The sequence below is a fragment of the Lagopus leucura genome, unplaced genomic scaffold (assembly GCF_019238085.1).
Source record: "Lagopus leucura isolate 7727_CA_CO unplaced genomic scaffold, USGS_WTPT01 Super-Scaffold_100012, whole genome shotgun sequence".
Classification (NCBI taxonomy): Eukaryota; Metazoa; Chordata; class Aves; order Galliformes; family Phasianidae; genus Lagopus; species Lagopus leucura.
The window spans coordinates 6,758,828-6,780,278 of NW_024962267.1; the positions used below are offsets into that span (position 1 = coordinate 6,758,828).

Below are 21,451 nucleotides of genomic sequence, written 5' to 3' on the forward strand. Positions count from 1 at the left end.
TTTTTTAATTGAACAATCAACAGCACTCTTGAACTTCTCTGCTGAAGGTTTTTTTTTTCATAGTTTTCCAGATACTTGAAAGACTAAAAGCAAGTCTTAACTAGATATGGTATTGGTGTGTCATACTGAGGCCACTTGAACGTTCAAATCTGCAGTGAAGCTGTAGAAACCCTAAAGAACTGATTGATCTCCCACATCTGTCATATTTTCACTATTTCACTATTTCATCATTTTCTCAACTCTTCCATGAAACATCAAGATTTCAAAGGGGTATTTTTAGTAAGGAAATTTATTTACCATTCTAATGTTGTATATATGAGCCTTCTAATTTGATATATGGTGTATGCTGACATCCTTTTGTGGGGTGAAACATGAATGGTCTGTTAACACTGGCTATGGTATAATCAAAATGACTGACTTACCTTTCACAAAAAGATTTGCTTGAGTTCTGAAATCTTTTGCAGTCAGTGACACTTCTCCGGCATCTGTTAACTTGACATCTCTAAGAATAAGTGTGTGAACTCTCCCTTCAGCACGTGTGACAACCTTATAAAGTACATAAAAAAATACTTTTGTAAGTATCTACAACAAAGATTTGAGGAACACTTAATGAAATAGCTTTTTTTTTTTTCCTATTGTCTACAGATTTTTTTTGTTTCCTTCTAAATGAAGCTCAGATAATTTCCTTATACTTATGATAAATATAGCTCAAAATAAAAATCTTCTGAGGATTTTGAGGATCATTTCTGTTTTGTCTTTTCACTTACAAAAATCTGAACTTTTATGTTTATGCTTATGCTATCACTTCTGTCTACATCTGAAGTAAAAAACTGTACAGAAATATAAAGCAGCTTGGTCTCCCCCCCCACACACACTCTTTTTCAAGTGCTAGTTTGACTTTCTATTATTAAATTTCATAGAAAATTTTGCCTGAAAAAAATATCACTGTTCATTTACAGTTGAAAATTCTTGGTAATCATGCATTTTCATTAGCTACCTCTACATAAACTTTCCTTCACAAATTTCAGCTGAAGAAAAATGACAGTTTTAAGTAGATATGCAAGCTGAATAAAAATCTAGAATTTTCTCAAGTAATTGAAAGGATCATTTAAAAATATTAAGTTTGTGATAACTTGCCAGGCAGTAATAAATACCAAGCCATAGCAGTGATTAATAGTTTTCCACATTTTTATTTCTAAACTCAGAAGTGATCACTTTGGTTTACTAAATGTCCCATCTGTTGAGTTTCAATTTTGTGCCTATCTGTTCATAAATATAGTAAATTGGATTGTCACTCCTCTGATAATTGTTTTCTTATCTTACTTCTATATGTTTTAATGATTTAGATTTCACTTAAGCAAATTTGGTAAAGCTCAGGAAGATCTATTTCCCAAAACTGAATACAATCTGTTAAAACTACATTTAAAAGTAAAAAATATATACTGAAGTATCATTAGGAGCATAACTACAGGTTCTGAAACTTTGCTACATTCTATGATCCCTTGAAGGTTTGTTTTGTCTGAGATTTACATCTCCATTTATATTCTCATTCCTTCTCATGTAGAAGAGCTAACATGTAAAAAAAAAAGTAGTCCTAAAACCAGTCATACCTATTTTATTTTATGCTTCCTACATTAATTTCCCCCCTCCATTAACTTTAAATGTTAAACTGGCTACATTCCAGACCGCTCAGATCTCAAAGTTAAGAGCCAGCACTTGATGAAGGGTTAAAAATAGTTAGTGAGAAGTGCTGGACAAGCAAATCTATTCAGAAAGTTATCTTGAGTGCCAGAACAAATGCCTGAAATGGAATTTGAATCCTCTTAATCCCCTTATATGCAGAATTGGACTGCAACTCAGCATTCAAGAAAAGAAACATTTCCTGAAAGCACCTTTCAAAACTCTCTCACAGTAGCTACAATTAACCAGAGGAAAAATAATTCATCATCCCTGCAACAGCATCTTGCACAGAATCAGGAACTAAAGTCTTAGCTTCCCTTTGTACAAAACATACTTGTAGTATTCCACATTCTCCTTCTTTTCCAGGTAAAATATTCCATTCTGAGTCTGTGAGAAGTTACCATTCAACACAACAGCAGTGCTGTGCCTTACTATCTCTACTAGCAGAAAGTAAATTAAAAAATACATGTATATATAAATAATAAATAAAAAAGTGGAAGAGAGGTGAAAGTGAAGAAGGACGAAGAAACACAAGGGAAAATAAAGTTTAGTCTCCCTACCTTATCACTGGGCTCCAGTTTCTTTCCTTGCAGGTACCACTCTACTGGGATTCCCTCGTAAGAGAGTTCACAATCAAAAGTTGCAGATTCCCCAGCTGTCACTGTTACATCCTTGAGAGGTCTCAGCAAGCCTATTACTCGAGCTTGGTAAGAAGACGACATCATTTTCAGATTAGTCACTTCTACCCAAGAGAGAACTGCTGCCCTTATGTACTAATCTCCATGGTGGCTTCCCTCAAGAGAGACAGACATTGCAGTGCCGCTCTTTTAATTCTCTAAATAGAAGGGGCCACCCTGGGTTTTTAGGGGAAGGGCTAGTGACCAAAAATTTCCTATTTGCAGAGCACGCTTCTTTAAATTGAACAAGGTCAGCAGGAAAGTTGCTGTGCATCTGTCTCTCTGCCAAGCCTTGCATGCCTCTTGCTAGATAAGGCATGTGTTTTCCAAAATAGCGAGGGCTAGGATTGGAGTAGGAAACAAGTGGTCTTCAACCATGTGGTCTGTCCCTGTCCATCACGATCTTAACCCTATCTCCAAATATCACTGTGATCCCATCTTCTCAGGTTAACGTGATATTTTAATGCTGCAAAGCCTGATGCTGTGATACTTTGATTTCATAACTACACGATGCCAGATCATGAAGAAGCATTCACAGCCATCTTTTTACTTTTTCTACACCTATATAAATAAACTATATCCAGTGTTATAATAACTAACTAAATATCAACATTCTTTAATTAAAGGATAAAAAGGGTAGCTTGAGCTACTTGTTCTAGAAATAATTGGCTTGGGTAGATTACAATATACAGATTTGTCCACTCATACTAAAGAAGTTTTGAGTACATAAAACATTCATACGTTCATAAGTGTTCCAAAGATACTTACGTTTCACTCGAAGGTGAGCACCAGATTTGGCATTTGCTGCTTGGAAATCTACTCCCCCAGCTTGATCTAAACGTACATTGTACAAGGTAAGAAAGTGCTTTTTGCCTTCCTCCTTAATTTCACAGTCCTTCAAAAAGAAAAGTGAAATAATTTTTTCCAGTATCTTGTTTCTGTTCCTCAGCAGATCAGCCCATACTTCTCCTCAGACCATGCATCTGTTATGTTCTCCTACACTCAGAAAACTCAGGCCCACTGCCCATAACATACTCCATAAACATTCATTCATAGTCTGCTCCCTTTTTTTTTCCTCCTTTCTAATGCAATCTGGAAAAAGTGCAAGAGGCAGTGTATTTATGAGGGTGGCATGTATGCGCTGATGGATTAGCCAATGCATTCATATGCAGACCAATCAGAAGGCCAGAGATAAATAGGAAATGGTAAGGTAAGCTTCCTTTGTGATCTGTTCTTGAGAAGGTTTCTTTCATCCAGACACTGATTTTCATGGAACTTTTGATCATTTTGATTATTCACATCTGCACTGTAACATCAAACATTGCCAAATTATTTCCTGTCATGACTGTACTTATTTTTAAACTTCCAGATCTTACCAGTAAAGTGTTAATAATATTTAATTAAGCCATATACCATTTTAAATAATTTTTAGCTGTCATAGCAATAATGAAGAGTATGAAAATGCGATCTACATCTATTTATAACAAACATAACTCAAAACAAACAAAAAAACCCACAGAATCTAAAGTATATGTTTTCAAATGCTATCACATTTAACAGAACTTCATAAGGTCTCTGCATTTTGATTTTTAGGAACTGGCAATAGAGAGTGTATTTATGTAAAATCATTTATTATTTACCTATTTCATATGATATTTTGTACTGATTTCTATTACATTTTTAAAGTTATTACTGAAAATTACACTATTTTTACAACAGTTACCCTTACTGAAAGTGGAATGAATTTTCACTTAATTTCTGCAACCGTCTGCTTCTCCCTCACATTCCAGCTACATGTAAAATTGTTAAGTAACATACAAGAAAGAACCTAAAACATATGCTTACAGGTGATTCAGTCAGGGGTTCTCCTTTTAGCTTCCAATTGCCATGGACACCTTCCTCAGATATTTCAATATCAAAACGGGCAGTCTCTGTCTCAATCACCTCCACACTGTATAGTGGACGGATGATTTCAATATCTCTGTCTGGAGAGCGGAAAGAAAAAAAGAAAGATTGATTCTGTCAGTCTGTAGTGGATCCCAACAGACTACTTTGACATAGCAACCCAGCCCTACCTTCAATATTGAGGTTAGCAGAGGTTTGATCGGTACCACAATCACAAGTATACTGTCCAATGTCTTTCTTCAAAGCTTTCTTCAGTATAAGTATTCTCTTTTTACCATCAGCCTTAATAACAACATTCTTTGATGGAGTAATTGGTTTGCCATCCTTCATCCATTTCACTGGGGCATCTGCTTTGCTGATTTCACACTGTAAAATCACTTCATCTTTCTCTACAGCTGTGTAATCCTGAAGCTTCCCAGTGAAGTAAGGGTCTCCCTCTGCAAGTGAAAGGACAATGATTCTTACTGTAAATACATTTCCTGTTTATGCCTTCTAAGAGCAATAAAATATAGTCCTAATTATTATTGCATAGTTTCCTGCAAAAAGAGAAAACAAATATCTAAGAAGCATTTCAGTGTATTACTCGTATTGCTGACAAAATGATTTCGCTCTTTTTAGGAGCTTCAGAGCACCATATAAGTAGTATTTTATAGCTAATTTTGCCACACCTAGATGAAAGCTCAAAGTTATTTTAATCATCCCTTGTGAAGGGTAAATGAAGCCCAGTGGAAGACAAGCAAATTGTAAAACACCGTAGAATAGGTTTAGATAGAAAAAAAAAAACACACAAAAACCCAACCCTTGCCAAACCAAACATATTACAAGACCTTCTGATTTTTCATTAGAAAGACTCTTCTGATAATAATATATCATATAAAATCTTTTTGGGTATGCTTACCCAGAACAGTGAGTTTAGCTTCTGAGGATTTGCCCATAGCTTCCACTCTAATCTGAGAAGTATCATCAATAGTAAGATCTTTGATTGTGAGTGTATGAAATTTGCCATCATCTGTCATTGAAACCACTTTACTGGTATGTAACCGTTGGTCATTCTTGAACCAGATAACGGGGATATTTTCATGAGAGAGTTCCACTGTGAACACTGCAGTTTCTCGCTCCTTTTTTGTTACATCCTTGAGAGGAGTAATGAATTTCAGGCGAATACCTATGTCAATAAAATATTTCATTAGTAAAAATACTGTGAATAAAAACAGTTCAAGAACAACTATGTCACAACTCTTTCCTATAAAGGCAAACAAACCTTCAATAATTAGCTTGGCACTTGTTCTTTTATCTTCAGCTTCAAACATATATTTAGCCTCATCATCAAATGCAACAGATTTAATAATCAGAGCATGCTTTGTCCCATCCGAAATTATTTCAAATCTTTCATCAGAAGTGATTTCTTGTGTTCCTTTTAACCAGCGGAAAGTCTTGGGCTCTCTGGACACTTCACATTCAAACTTGGCTTCATCCTTCTCAAAGACCTTCACATCACTTAGTGGAGTAATGAAGATGAGAGGCAATTCTGAAATCAAAGAAGAGTACTTTCAGTTCAGCAGTAATTTATATAGAAATTGCTACCGCTAGATTTGTTCTAGTGCCCTGAGATACACATTTTGACAAAGTGCAAGCCTTACCTTTCACTTTCAGATTGGCAGCACTTTTAGCATTAGCAGCTTGGAAAGACACTTCTCCAGTCATATCTAGTTTGCAGTTATGAAGGATGAGAATATGCTTCTTCCCATCTTCAATGATTTCACATTCCTGGTAATAAAGAAAAAAGAACCCCTGAAATATAGGTATTCCAAGAAACTACTCAGCAAACTTTATAATCAAATATGTTTTCCTAGCATAAATTATTGTCTGAGAATAAAGCAGCAGTCTCACAGGTGAAGGCGTTAGGGTCTCTCCCTTCAGTTTCCATATTGGGTGGACATCAGGCTCAGAAATCTCAATTTCAAAACGTGCTGTTTCACCAACAAATACTTCCACTCCATACAGCGGGCGCTCCACTTTAATTAAGCGAGCTGAAAGGAAAAAAAAAAGTTCACATTTTCTTACTTGTTTTGTAACATAGCAAACGTAGGACTGAAAAGGATCTCAACTCTCTCCTTATCCCTTCTTTACAGAATTCAAATACTACTACTGATGTTACCTCTTTTTTAAAAATACAGTGTTGGGCTGTCTATAACATCTTTCTACAATATGTCTGAAAGTTTAGTTATTTTCAGCAAGAATGTTTTTCTTCATAATTAAGTTAGATATGCTATATTTAATTAAGCTTTTTTTTCCTGACTGTAAATGGACAGATGCAAAAATGAGAATCACTGACTTTACAACAGCCATTTATATATATGTTGTCTCTTCTTAATATACTTGGTAATTGTTAATTTATATATTTCAACTACATAACTATTATCTTCTATCAACTTTGTTTTACAAAGGCTTCAGTATGCTCCCTTAGCCAAGGTATGATGACTTACGCTCAATGCCAATGTTACAATTTGTCTTGTCCGTTTCACAGCTACACTCATAAACACCCTTGTCACCCTCCGCAGCCTTCTTGATTGTTAGGATACGGCGCAAGCCATCTGTTTTTATGGAAATTCTGCTTGAAGCAACTAGTTCTTCACCATCTTTGTACCATTTTACTGGGACATCTTTGCTAAGCTCACACTGCAGAGTAACATCATCTTTCTCCAGAGCACTGTAGTCTTGCAATCTCACAGTGAAGTATGGATCAGCCTCTACAAAAGGGATATTGAATACAAAACATTAAATTAGTGATACAAATGTATTATTTTGCCACTCTCTACTTAAAAACATTGCTTGTAGTTATAATATAGTGTATTTTATATTTAAGTAATTACCTAAGACTTTGAGGTTTGCTTGTGTGTTCATGTCCTTGACTACAGCTTTGATTTCAGAGATATCATCAAGTGTTACTTCTCTCATTTCTAGTTTATGAACTTTTCCTTCTGAAGAAATAAGAACAGTTCTGCTTGTATGGAGTCTCTTATCATTTTTGTACCATTTCACTGGCATGTCTTCATGAGAAAGCTCAAACTGAAAGTGAGCTGTTTCTCCTTCTTTCACTGTTTGATCCTGTAGAGGTGAGATGAACTTCAGCCTCACACCTGTAGGGTGAAAATAAAGCACGCATAAGTATCAACAGAAAAAAAAAAAGCTAATGTGATACTATACATGCGTTATATATACATAATTTTGTAACATTCTGTTCATAAATTACTTGCCTTCAACAAACAGTCTTGCAGTGCTCTTCTTGCCTTCAACTTCAGCAGTGTATTCTCCTTCATCATCAAACTGAGAATCATTGATTACAAGAATATGTTTCTTTCCATCTGCAATGATGTCAAACTTTTCTCCAATCTTCAGTATATCAGTGCCTTTAGACCATATAACGTTGGCTTCTCTGGTAAGGACACATTCAAATCTTGCTTGGCGTTTCTCAGGGACAGTGACATCTTTTAGGGGAACAGCAAAGTCCAGTTCAATTTCTAGAAACAAAACAGAACACATTATTTGTATCCGTGCTCAGAACTTCTGAAAAGTTGATGTTGTGTTTCATTTCACAGCGCATTGTACCTTTCACTGTCAGGATAGCTGTAGTAACTGCATTAAGTGCTTGGTAAAGGACTTCACCAGCTTGCTCTAGCTTGACCTTGTGCAAAGTTAGGAAGCGTTTTCCTCCTTCAGCTTTGATTTCACATGTCTGCAGGGATGACAGACTTTAGTAAATATTATGCAAATTCATTACTTTTAGACATTTTAAATAAAGAAATTCCACTAACATTTGATAACTATAGAGTCAGAAAGACTGGAATTATTTCTCAAAAAATTAACTTACTAAAAAATGACAATTAAAAAAATAAAGTGCATTTATTCAGCTTTCTACCCTTTTAAATATACTGTTCCCTGTGATGTACATAAATTATACCTATTATCATCTGAATAATATACCATTATCTTTTAAAAAAATAAGCAGTTCAAAAGATAGCCTTAAGGCATATAATCCTTACTTTGAGAACCACATTTTTTTAATCACCAAAATGTTTAGTCTTTCTACATTCTGGACTGAGTACGAGTGGCATGTCTGCAAAAATTTTATTACAAAAACTTAAGTGAACCTGCTCACAGTGTTTAATTTTAAGTAAGCTATGTTGTTATATTCAAGGATGCTTACAGGTGAAGGTCGCAGGATTTCACCTTTCAGCTTCCATTCACCAGGAATATCTTCTTCTGATATTTCTGTATCGAAGTTTGCTGTTTCTTTCTCGTAAACTGTAACATCCTCTAATGGCTTGAGAAGTTCAACTTCACGTTCTAGAATGCACAAATTAGCAGATATGTAATTAGATCAAGTATTGATAAAGCTTTACAAGAACTCAAACTACCATTTTTATTTTTGTTTAGAGATTTTGGAATTTTTAACATATAAGGTGATTAAACACTGAAAATAAGAAAATCCTTACCACCAAGAGTCAGTTTAGCTGGGTATCTGCGACCTTCAATTTCTACTGAATATTCTCCAATATCAGCAGGGCCAGCATTCTTAATTTTCAGGAAAATTTTGTTTCCTTCTTTCAAGATTTCTGTCTTGTCAGTTGGTTCAGCAGGAATTTCCTCATCGCCTTTAAACCATTTAATGTTTGGTGTATCCTTGACAATGTCACAGGTAAAAGTAGCTGTTCCTTTTGGCTTTACGTGCTGGTCTCTTATAGGTTTTACTAGCCAGTCTCTTATCACTTCTGCATTACAAGAAGTTGCGCAGAAAAATAGGTTATAAGACTTTTAAAATAAATAGATGAATCATAAACAGAAGAAAGAGGACTTAGAGATTTTATATTACAGCAAGCATTTAATAGCTGCAGAAGTGCTACCTATAAGTTTATATTGCAATGCTATGGGTGAAATACTGATTTTAAAAGAGCCATAGAGAAAAGAGAAGATTATTTTGATTGCTTACCTACTACCTTAACACAAGATGAGCATGAGAGCTCAGTATCTTCCACGGTAACAGTGTAGGTGCCAGCATCAGAATCATCTGAATCAGTGATGGTGAGGGAATGTGACAAACCAATAATACCCAGAGCAAATTTCCCAGGCTTGTCTTTGATGATCTTCCCATCCCTTCTCCAGACCACACTTCTTTCTTTATTAAGCTCACAGGTCAAGTACAGTGGCTGGCCTTTAATCACAGTGACTTCTTCTTCAAGTGTTTTCACAAATCGTACCGGGAGTTCTGAGGGAAACACATTATTTTGATTTCTCTCATTTGTATGGCATGATGAAGAATACCTTACGTGCTAAATCAAACTTTGTAGTTATTGATGAAAACTAAAATATGTATTTATCACTGTAAATTCATAAGCTTTAGTAGGAGTTAGCCTTTAAATTACTGACAGATCTGAAGTGGGATTACCTTCAACAATGAGTTTGGCAGTAGAGGTCTTCTCTTTGTTCCCTAGTCGTAGTACACAAGTATATTCACCAGCATCTGACAGCTGGACATCAATGATATGCAGTTTCCTATCTTTGCCATCAGCAATAAACTTGTGCTTTGGGCTCTCTCGGATGTTACTTCCATCTTTCATCCAGCTGGTAATTGCAGTGGATGGTGAAATAAGGACTTCAAAGATTGCAGAAGACCCAACAGATTCTGCTTCTTTCAGCACTATATCTTTCATCTCCTTGACAAACTTCAGTGGCACAGCCTTGAGTTGATAAGTGAATGGAGGCTCTTCAGGAGGTTTTTCACCACCGCTACCTGGCCTGAGTTTCCTCCTTTCTGCATCTGCTGGTGAAGGTGTCTTCTTGGCTGTAATTCAGAATCAGAAACAAATTCTTTGTTTTATTTTACTTTTCTTATAAGTTTTCTACAATTCCAAACTGCAACTGGTTTCTGATCCACTTGCTTCAATCATGCATTGCATAGTATTGCAGAACCCTATAGACTTAATGGAATTTCAATAGAGCCAGTAACTAGTGTTAAATTTTTGAGTTAATATCAGATGAACTGAAAAAAGTGTGACTGTACTAGTTACAAGATCACAAAATCTCATCTATTCAAACCAAAACATGGAATAACAGAATCATGAATTTATCTATAGAATTTGAAGGCAGATATTTTGAGATAAATTGGGCGTAAACTTCAGAATAATCTGATTTGCAGAGAATCAAAGGTGTTTAAGTAGCTCTTCCTCCATCTCCACTTTGCTTCCAACAGACTAGTTGTGCCCTGAAAGTAGAGGCATAGCCTTGCTTGCTTGATATAGTTTTGTTGGAAGGCTGTATAATCTCTAACTACATTCATACAATAGTCAAGTTTGGTTCTGTCTAATGTTCTGGTAACGTCCAGCTATTGAGAAAAGCATGCAGGTTAACTGACATTATCAATGGCTGAATCAACAAAAAATTTAAAGACATTTTCATCGAAAGTATGCCTATTAACTACTGTTGCTCAGGCAAAAACAACAGATCTTCCAACACACTATAAACAATCTTTTCTGGGTAGTCTAATTTAGAAGATTGCTGAATAGTGATTTTTTTTTTTTTCTCAAAGCATTATTTATAATTTGAGTTCAGGATTGTAAAACAATAGCAATCATAGCCATTTAGTAATCATCCTTACCTTTGACTGGGCTGATACCCTTTGGAGTTTCTTCTTTTGTTGGCTTGGCCTCTGAAGAAGAACAGCAATATTATTAGGAATGGAGTTAAATAAACATGCATATTAAATTAAGATAAATTTATTTTACAAATAATATTTTCTCCTTCCTTTGTTATGAACACATGGAAGGGAAATACATAGACATATATATTTATATAGCTTATCCTGTCTATATCTGAATGAAAGCTCAGTATCTTTGAGGATGGGAAAGATATATTCAGCACTGGAGACCGAAAGGCAGCTTAGGAGCTCCGAATGCCTCAATTTATTGTCTTGTAAAATTCTGCCATTCCCTAACACTTCACTTGCAATTAGGATCTTGATCAGTACCAACTTGTCAATCAAAACAGTTGAAGTACCTGTTACAAATTATGTGTTATTTGAGAAAAAGCACACACACTTACTAAATGGAGACAACAAAAATAGGTTGTATAAATTAAATACATTTCAGGACAATGTGATATTCTCACAACTGAGGGATGTTCCATAAGTTGTCCAATTTGTGATGACCCATCTACAATGTCTGAAAACATTTGCCACAATATGCTGCTTCTTATCATGATTTGTGAAACAAAATGTAGTGTATACTTTTAATGTCAGAATGATATGAATGAAATGCAGGATAGATTTTATTGCAGTAGATGGAAAAATGAATGCTAGAAAAAATGTGCAAGTATTTTTGAGATGACAATGGCACGCAACATGATTTATACAGTCTTACAAAAGCGTGATGTTCAGACAGTGAACATAAACAGCACAGAGATACGTACACACAAGTAAGACAAACATGTAAAGAGTGGCTGAATGCCAATAGAGTGGATGGAAATGTGAATGGTGTTAACGAACAAACACTGCAATGGCAAATGGTACTTTCTCTTGAAGCAAATAGTACAAGCACTTTGTGGAAGAATTTGGCAGTAGTCTTCCTCACCTCGCTTTGCATGAGGCTTAGCAGGAACATCCAGAACTTGATGTGATTCACCAGATGCATCCAAATTCCTGTCACCACTCAAAAGGCTACTGGCCTGCTCAATCACATAAGCAGGTTCTGATTTCCAGTACTCCTTCCCTCCTTCCACTTTCTTGGGAGTGATTATCTTACCTATGCTGGAGGAGTAAGTGATTTCTCTGCTTTCAGGGATTCCTTTACCTGATGTCATTCTGCCTGGAAGCATTTCCTTCTCTTTTTCCTTAGTAACAGATGTGCTTTTTCCAAAGTCATTTTCAGATGCTGTTTTTTCATCTGATATACCTTCTATCTCTTGAAGCGCTCCTCCAGTAAGCTTCACTTCTTCTACAGTCAGAGGAGCTTTCTTTTCTTCAGTTTTAATTTTGCTGCTTTTGACATCTGGAGCTTTTTCACTTTCATATGGAGTGGTATGAAGCTTTTGAAATAGTTTTTTATCTTGATTCCTTGGTGGCTGAATAGGAACTTTCTTTGCTGACTCGTTTCTGTTAGCTATTTCATCTCCAACTCCCTTTTCATGTTCTCCTATGGAAACTTCTCTTTCCATTCCTTCACCTATAATCTCTGTATCAAATTCTTGTTTTCCCATGGGCAGCTCTTCAGGGGCATTTGATTGTCTAAATTTGTCTTTTTTTAAGGGGCTGCTGAAAATAGTTTTGTCTTTCTTCTCTGATATAATCCTTCTGCCTGGTTTTTTATCACTTAGTAGTGCTTTCTCAGTCAACAGTGATTCTAAACCCTCCTCATAATGAAGTTCAATGGGTTCTTCCTCTGCAGAATATTTTTCACCTGTTTTCATGTCCACTACTTGTGGATAAAGAACATACTGTTCAAAGTCTCTGTGAGCTTTTACTCTAGAGACTACATTTTCTTCATTGAGGTGTTCTAGGTCTTCTTTCAGTGCTGGTTCAGTAGTCTCATCAGACAGTTCTAAGGGATGTAGATTCAATGATGTAAAGTTCCTTTTCTCATCATTCTCATGATCTTGAACAATTTCCATTTTCTTTGCTTCTTTATTAAGAATCTTATACATAGGAATTTCAGCTACTGTTGTACCAGATTTCTTCACCTGTTGAGCATTCTTCTGCATACCACTGTCCTTCACGGATTCTCCAGGGGTAATTTCTGATTTCTCTAGAGTAAATTCTCCTCTCTTTTCTTCACTGGTAAGCAGAGGATTACCAGATATTTCTGCTTGTGTGACAGTCTTCACAAATGAGGTTTTATCCTTAATGGGAGGTTCCTCATGTTGCAAGCTTACGTTCGATTTTCTCTCTGTTCTTACAAATCTCTTCTTGTCTCTGGGATCAAAAGGCCCTCTGGGTATAAGACTAGGTACATAAGTTGATTCGTTTTCCCCTCCTTTTTCATATGCAGGAATCTCTCTTTCCTGAAGAAGCCTAGACTTGTCAGAGACTCTCTCTATATCACCTTCCTCATGAACAGCCAGTTTAGCTTCATCCCTCTTTTCTTCTCTGCAAACAGTTTCCTCGTGTTCAGATGATATACAGATCAATTGCAATTCCTCATCAACTAGTAGTGGTTCATTCTTTTCATAAGTAACGCGACCCATTGCAACCTCTTTTGTCTCACCTGTAGGGGTAGGAGTCCTTGAAATTAAATGAGTCATTTCTAGCTCCTCTCCTTCAGGAGGCAGCACAAAATATTTAAGAATTACTTGCTCCTGCTCACATCGTTCTGATTTTAATAATCCACCAGCAGTTTCCAGCAAAGTTTTTAACTCAAATGGCTCTACCATCTGAACTTCCAGAACTGTCTCTTTAGGACTTACTCTCTCTTTTATATGTGCATGTTTCTCAACTGATATCTTCTTTAACACAATTGACTCAGTCTTGTCTTCTTCCACTGGAGGCATTTTACCTTTATGCTTTAGTAAAGATGGTGCATCAGGTTTTTCTGCAGCTACAAAGATTTCACAGGTAATTTAGAGAGTTAAAATCCAAAAGAACAAGCATCAAGAACAACACATTTTAAGACAAAATTTCCAGCTATACCTGAAATAAAGTGAACATAGAACAATTTTTCTTCGCACAACAGACTATACAACAAAAGACAAAATGAAACAAAAAAAGATAAGAATGATACATAAAAACAGCACAGATGGCAACATGTCACGGTACAGAGCATCATCCCAGTAGTTTACCAGTCCGTATTCAATCCAGATTGAAAGCAGCAGAAAGTAATGGTTCGAGGACAATGGTTTAGGACCCCGTTACCTACATAAAATGGATAGCAGTGCCACTATGTCAAAGGCTGACCAGCATCTACTTCAGATCTACTGATGGACCTCAGACTTAGAATGCTTTGAGGAGGAGAACGAATGATTTGTTCATAGTGGGGTAGGACTTAGAGCCCTAAGCATATCATATTAAGCTATCAATACGCTGGTTCTTCAACACTGCTGCCACTTTCCCTTGGGATTTCAATAACAAAGTATTGTTATTGAAAGCAGAAGATCAAATAATGCAGGAATTATTTAGAAATGTGTGTAATCATCCATTTACAACACAGAAGATTCAAGATGCAGTTCACAAGACATACATCAGAACATAAACAACATGAATAAACAGAATACACAAACTTCGTAGTAGGAAAAAAATCCAAGCATACATTTCACAATCCAGAAATAATAGTACAGATTCATCTCCGTGGAATTCCACAGAGATAAGCTTCACATCAGGTGGCAGTATCAAGGATATCAGGATCCTGGAGCAGGATCTAAAATTACCTGGTAATGAATGAGTTATACGATTGTACAGCTGTTAATTGTCTTTATCTTTCACATATTTAGGTATCTATAGAGAAAAACCCTATAAGTAGCATAGAACTATCATAAATACCTGCTTTCTTTCCAACAACAGGAGTTGTCACTGGTGCAGTAGTAACAGCTGGTGCTGGTTCTGCTGCTGGTTTTGGAGATTTTAAAGCTGTAGGAAAAAAAAAAATTATAAAGGAGTTCTCATTTATTTATTTCAATGAATACTTTGGTTTTAAGCATGATATTCTCTAAGATGCTCTGCAGAGTGTATGTCTTTATAGTACTATAGCTGACATGTATTTTTAATGTCATTTCAAGGAAAAAAACTCTAAATGAAAAAGATGTACAAGTAAGGTTGCACTGGTATTCACGGCTAAAGAAGTCTTACCTACGGCAGGTTTAGGTTCAGGCCCAGGAACTGAGATAGCTGCCTGCTTAGGTTCTGGTATTTGAAACACAACAATTACAAACAGGTTAATTTACATAATTTCTAATCTCATTGGACATAAAATTTCCAAGCAACAATACAGACAGAGTTAATGGAGGACAGACCTAACTGTTTTCAACAAATTTTGCCAGCAAGCAAGAAATTTACTGGAGATGAGCACTTTAAAAGCAAGATAAAATAGAAAAAAAAAGATAAATTTTTCAAGCACTGAAGAATCAAAGACAAAAAGAAATCCTGAAGAATGCAAAGTAGTTAACACGTATACAATTGTCATGGACAGAAGGGATGGCAACAATGCATTCATTTAATTCAGCGCGAAATGCAGCAATTAATAAAATTTAGATGCTGCAATAAAGAAAATAGCATCACACAAATATACCTTTTGGTGGTTCAGGAACATGTTTCTCCTCCTTTTTAATGACAGGTATCTCAGTTTTCTTCTTGGGAACTTCTGAGACTTTAAAACATTATTTTGTAAGATATACTGCAACACCTTGGATCTCTAAATACCTCACTCTCCAATATAATTAAAAGTCTTCACTCTTTTCAGACTTAAAACCTAATGTCTCAAACTGTTGAAGAACATGTATTTTTAAGGCTAGGATTTGAACAAATTAGAAGCAGTAAAATGGACAAAAGGACACATATTTGCAAGACCTTGACTGAAAGAATATTTGGATTAACCATTTTACTGCAATTTTTTAAATCAGTCTTACAGTATACTTGTAAATTTCTCTTCTACACTTAGATTGACAAGTCAGATTACACACTGTAGAATTCAGATCCCAATGCGCATGCCAAATTTGGTGGTGCTTCCCAGCAAAGCTCTGATTCACAGAATTACATTTATGAAGCTCATCTATTCAAATCTGAATTTTAAAATTGAGAGAATTTTGGAACTCTGAGTTGCAGAGAATATTTTTTAAATTTTCTGTTGTTTTTCTTTTCCACAAAAGTAGATTTGAATGTAAGCTAGTACCTTCAGGTTTCTTAATTTTTTCTACTGGTGTAGGTACTGGTTTAACTTCAGGTTTAGGTTCTTTCTCTGGTTTAGGTTCTTCCTCTTCTGGTTTCTTTCTAAGAACTTTAAAAGAAAAGTAATTTCAGTTTTTAAAGCACAGGTAAACAAATGAATAAGATAGATAGTGAGCAAGACAGAAGCCTAAACATATACAATCAATGAAGAAATAGGCATATGAAATACACAGTAAAATACTATTCTGAAAGCATTTTAAAAGTAATCTAGAGCAAAAAGATGTTTTAAGATCACTCTCTTTTAGTAGAAAGATGTTAACTCTCTATGACAGAACACGATTTCTTATCATAGAACTTTCATGGAAAAGATATTATGGGTAGGTATTTCAGGAGAATAATGGAAGATAAAATATATTTTAAAATAATATTATCTATTTACACAGTATTCATCAAGCATGTTAGTTAACAACAGCTTTTCATGTCAAGCTATTTTTAATCTACAAATATCCAGTATGAAATTCAAAATGTCCTACTAGATTAAATAACATCACTGCAGTTTCCTAGTGCTTTCTTCTCAGCACATTTTAGGAACTGTTCTTAATGTATCTTTGCATCTGTGGTGAGTGAATATTGGATTAATTCTATGAGGGTTTAGTTAGCAGATAAATGTCCATATACAACATTTGAACGATGTCTGTCAGTCTCGTATTTTCTTCTGAGAGAAAAATTTCATCTACTACAATTTAAAGATCAATTACCACATAATTATGCATTAATAACTTCAGTTATAGGTGATTTTCAGGGACAAAATGAAGGATTCTGGATTAAATATCTACTGACTTCCATCAGAGAAGAAAACAATAATTTTCAATTGTTGTATTGGAGAGCTCTAATTTATATCTTGTCTGGATTACATTTTAGTTATTTTTGTCCTGTCAGATATGCATTTTGACTATCTAATGAGATTCATCTGAAAAATTGAACATCTGTGGAATTGGATTGTCTAAAATTTGAAGGGCACAAATGATCATTCAGTATTTCAAAGAGCCTGGCTATTACTACTTCTTTTTTAAGCTTTGAGCACAAAGTAATCTGAAAGGCTCAAGACTTTGCAGGAAAGGAGAATTATATCCAATAGTGCCACTGGATCTTGAGAGCAGTGCAGTAATTCCAAGAAAACTATAAAAGAGAATGTCACGTGTGATTTTTAATAAAATCTACAGTATCACAGGAAAATATATAGGTGTCCATGAACTGAAGACACTGAAAAATTGAGTTTTTGTATAGGTTTTGTAGACAATAGAAAACAGAAGAGAGTTACAGCAGTGAACCAGATTTTCAGCATTCTACTGTTTTCAGCACAGATCCTTTGGACTTAACTAATTTTTGCTATGCCCTTGCTTTATCTCTTCAGTTATAAACTCTTTCCATGATAAACACCCATCAGGTAGTACACTACTCATGTAATTTTCCACGCCACATAAAGCGACATTACTTAGGAGAACACACTGAACAATGTTAGTATGCCGGGGTTTTATGCCACTATAAGTTACTGTACCTCTTTTCAAAACAACTTCTTCTTTCGGTGGAGGGGTAACTTCAGGAATTATTCTACGAGGTTTCTTTACAAGTCCAGGAACTTAGAAGAATATTATTCCAGATTTTATTATAGGTTCATACCAGTAGGAAGAGCTAATTAACAATTAACAACTTCAAACACACAAATAAAGTGCTGGTACACTATTGAACATTCAAAGCAAATAATTGCTGAGGTTGAAGTCAGTATTTTCAATCAACCTCCCATTACCATTTGTTCAGTGGTCTTAAAGGCCTATCCACAAGAGTAAATTTTCATGCAAAATAACAAAAGTGAAGTATGAACTAAGAAAACTAGAAGAGTTATGTATTCAAAGAGAGTTATCATGTTTACGTTTTAACTCTTTCATTACCTTCACCTGTACTATGATATTCATAGTTTAATCTCTAAGAAGCATTAAGATATTTATATGGTGTTGCTTAGAACACTAGTACATATGAAGAATGCAAAGGAGTACTTGTAAAGTGTCTTGCTCAATTTATCTTTCATAAGCCAATTCTGGAAGTGTCTTTTCACTAAATAAAGTTACATGTCAGACATACAATAAGTATGGATGCACAATGCTATATACACTTAAACAGCATATTATTATTTCTCTGTAAGCAGAGAACTGGAATAAACACAAATGACAAAACTTTCTTACTCTTCCGTTATTATCTTTTTTACATCTCATAAATTGTAAAATGGGAATTTAATGAGGACATGGACTATATCTATTCAAGACTAGAGTCTATTCTTGAAGTACAGTCTAATAAAGGCACCACTTGATATTTCTGAGCAAATTAAAGAAGAATATACTGAAAGGTGTAAGTCTTGGTTCAAAAGATGCCTCAGAGAATAAAGATATTTTTATTAGGTAGGTACCTTTAGCAGGTGGGGGTTCCAATTGTGGAGCCTCAACAGGTTTTGCTGTCACAACTTTCTTCTTTGCTTCAGGAGCTTTAAAGAAAATTATTTGAATTTTATCATATATATAATCTGATTCCAAAAAGAAGTTTCTCAAAAATACATATAGCTGGTTAATACAAGTGACATTGTAGAAAGACAAGGGCTACAAAGGTAAGATTCTGGTTGATAAGCTATTTAGAAGAAGTCGGATAAAATGAAGCAGAGTTGATTTGAAACCAATGTTTACAAAGCAGAATCAGCAAATAACGGGTGAGGATTCTTGTCTTTTGTAAGAACATGTTAAAAGTAGAAGAATTATGTTAAGCATAAACAAACGTGTTAACTTTCTAAAGATACTCATAAATACATTCATTTATTCCAGAACTATTGAAAAGAATGCATGCAAACTGACTTGACATAATAATAGTAAAATATAGTAAGTAAAAAAATATTATTTACCCACAATACGCTGAAAATTCATAAAGATTTAGCATTAGCAAAATGCCTTATTAGAGTAATAATAGAGAAGAAAGATCCAGTGACACCTTTTAAAGCACGATTTTTAAGATTCACCAGTGTAATTAAAAAGGATTACATGTCTGAATCTCCATTGTTAATGGTGGCTTCAAATGCTTATACCTTTTAGTAGTTCTTTTGCCAGTTTAATGTCTTCTACTGGTGCAGGAACTGCTGGCTTTCGCTTTTCAGGAATTTTCTTTTCAGGTTCTGGTGCTTTAAATAACATTGGGTATATTTAGAATAAACGTACTACCATGTGGACATGTGAAGAGTGCAAACAAAGACAATCATTTTCCATTTCCAATGAAGTTAATGAAAAAAATCTCATTGATCAAATGGGAGTAAGAGTTCTAGGCTATTGCTCTGTAGCTTACACAAAACACAAACATTTAAGCACACTTAAAAAAACATGTTAATAACATGAGGACAAAGATGGGAGAGCAAATGATAAGAAGAATCCAGTTGACAGAAACAAAGTGAAAGCACTTAAAATATTTTGCATATTATACTTAGAAGAATTAAGAGATCTGAACTTGTTTGCAACATGTAACAGGGAAGGAAATACATGGAGATTGACTGCACACAGGTATATTTTTGAAGAACAACAGAGCAAGAAAATCTGTGCAGTAATGAAAGAGGAAACTGTCTGATAGCCTCTAGGTAATCTATATACCTTCAACTGGTAAAGCTTCTTCTGTTACTGAAATTTCTTCTGTTTCTTCAGCTTCACTTTCCTTTTCAATTTCATATTCTTTAAAGAACATTGATAACTGGTGTAAGTTTCCAATGATAAGATCATTGCAGACACCAATAAAAAGAAGGCTACTCCAATACACACAGACAAATAAATGTTAGGACACATAATCACTAAGTATCAGGTCATGCCGCTAATTTTGCAGTTAATGCATTCTTTGAGAAAAATGCTTTATCTGCAAGTGTAATTCAGGATTGGATGGAGATAGTATTTTTTCTGCGTACAATATAAACGAAATAAATTTTGGATGAGTATTTATAACTGGAGAAAATAAAAGCTTGAATGTTCTTAGTTAATTTAAGATTACAGCAATAGAAATACTAGGTCTTAAGAAATGTGAATTTAGTGAGAATTGATTATTGCCTAAAATTGAATGATAAAAGATACTCTTAAGAATACCCAACGTAGGACTATGTGAAAATATTTAAAGTAATATTTAGCTCTCTCCTATGGAACTGTAATAGAAGAGACAAAAACATAAATTGGTATAATCTAAAATGTGAAGTGAACAAAATACAAGAACTAGAATAGGGAAAAAAGAAGAATTTTTTTTTTTTTTAAAGCATACATTTGGAATAACAGTTAAATTGTCTTTACAATAATACCTTCACTTGGTAGAGGTTCAGGTACTTTAGGAAGAGCAACAGGTACTTCCTCCCCTGAGGCAACTTTCTTGGGGACCTCAAGCACTTCAAAAAATATTAATACATTTTATTTACATGCAAATAAATGTGTGAATGAAACATAAAAAGAAAATGACAACTACCACAAAGAAAATAACAGCGAGTAACAGTGTCCATAACAACAAAAGAATGTGTTCTGAACAGGAAGTAAACAAGACACATTGTATAGACACAGTTATAAACAAAGGAAAGAGAAACAGAAAAGACATTCTAAGAAAGTGCCATCAAGACATATATACCTTTGGTTGGAGGAGGCTCTGGTTTTTTGAATTCTGGCTTTTTAGGTGTCTCAAGAATCACTTTCTCCTCTAGGACAGTTCTTGCTGTCACTTCTGGTGCTTTAAAGATATTTAATTTTCATATTTGTGAATATTGAAACATACAAAAGCACAATGCAGAAAAGCACCAACAATGAGAAACAGACTAAGAATATGAAGAATAAAATTCTCAGGGACACTGCATACACAAATACATAAGCACTGTGCATATCACTGAAAATACCGAAACTGTTCACGACACTGATCTATATACCTTTCAATGGAGGAACCTCAGATTTTTTAAGAACAGGTAAAGGTTCTGGCTTCTTGGGCACAGCCACAGGCTGTGGTTTCTTGGGCACTGGCACAGGCTTCTTGGGCACCACCTCAGGCTTCTTGGGCACCGCCTCAGGCTTCCTAGGCACTGGCACAGGCTTCTTGATCACCGCCTCAGGCTTCTTGGGAACAACCACTGGAACCTCTTCTTTTGGCTCCTCCTCCTCAACCACCTCAGGCACTTTAAAGATATTAGTTTCTTTTACTTGACAGGGACAAAGAGCAGCAGACAGCCCAATGGTGAGCAGCAAAGCAGAAAACCAAGCCCTTGGCATGCTACAGGCAGTCTTCT

At 35.1% G+C, this 21,451-nt stretch overlaps 1 protein-coding gene across 7 annotated transcripts in view; it reads right to left on the reverse strand.

Moving 5' to 3' along the window:
• TTN (titin) overlaps positions 1 to 21,451 on the reverse strand; it is a 235,824-nt gene that overhangs the window by 90,008 nt on the left and 124,365 nt on the right. For 6 of the 7 annotated variants that reach the window (XM_042874689.1, XM_042874688.1, XM_042874690.1 and 3 more), the window contains 24 exons: positions 18,587 to 18,661; positions 17,684 to 17,764; positions 16,130 to 16,234; positions 15,530 to 15,607; positions 15,091 to 15,144; positions 14,785 to 14,871; positions 10,918 to 10,968; positions 9,709 to 10,104; positions 9,253 to 9,528; positions 8,759 to 9,034; positions 8,470 to 8,609; positions 7,872 to 7,998; positions 7,520 to 7,783; positions 7,136 to 7,402; positions 6,749 to 7,012; positions 6,153 to 6,292; positions 5,903 to 6,029; positions 5,524 to 5,790; positions 5,161 to 5,427; positions 4,433 to 4,699; positions 4,203 to 4,342; positions 3,126 to 3,252; positions 2,241 to 2,383; positions 423 to 546 (listed from right to left, as the gene is read on the reverse strand). In XM_042874689.1, coding sequence (XP_042730623.1) covers positions 423 to 546; positions 2,241 to 2,383; positions 3,126 to 3,252; positions 4,203 to 4,342; positions 4,433 to 4,699; positions 5,161 to 5,427; positions 5,524 to 5,790; positions 5,903 to 6,029; positions 6,153 to 6,292; positions 6,749 to 7,012; positions 7,136 to 7,402; positions 7,520 to 7,783; positions 7,872 to 7,998; positions 8,470 to 8,609; positions 8,759 to 9,034; positions 9,253 to 9,528; positions 9,709 to 10,104; positions 10,918 to 10,968; positions 14,785 to 14,871; positions 15,091 to 15,144; positions 15,530 to 15,607; positions 16,130 to 16,234; positions 17,684 to 17,764; positions 18,587 to 18,661 — 4,143 coding nt within the window. The remainder of the gene's footprint in view (positions 1 to 422; positions 547 to 2,240; positions 2,384 to 3,125; positions 3,253 to 4,202; positions 4,343 to 4,432; positions 4,700 to 5,160; positions 5,428 to 5,523; positions 5,791 to 5,902; positions 6,030 to 6,152; positions 6,293 to 6,748; positions 7,013 to 7,135; positions 7,403 to 7,519; positions 7,784 to 7,871; positions 7,999 to 8,469; positions 8,610 to 8,758; positions 9,035 to 9,252; positions 9,529 to 9,708; positions 10,105 to 10,917; positions 10,969 to 14,784; positions 14,872 to 15,090; positions 15,145 to 15,529; positions 15,608 to 16,129; positions 16,235 to 17,683; positions 17,765 to 18,586; positions 18,662 to 21,451) is intronic. The other variant, XM_042874691.1, reaches the window with a different exon arrangement.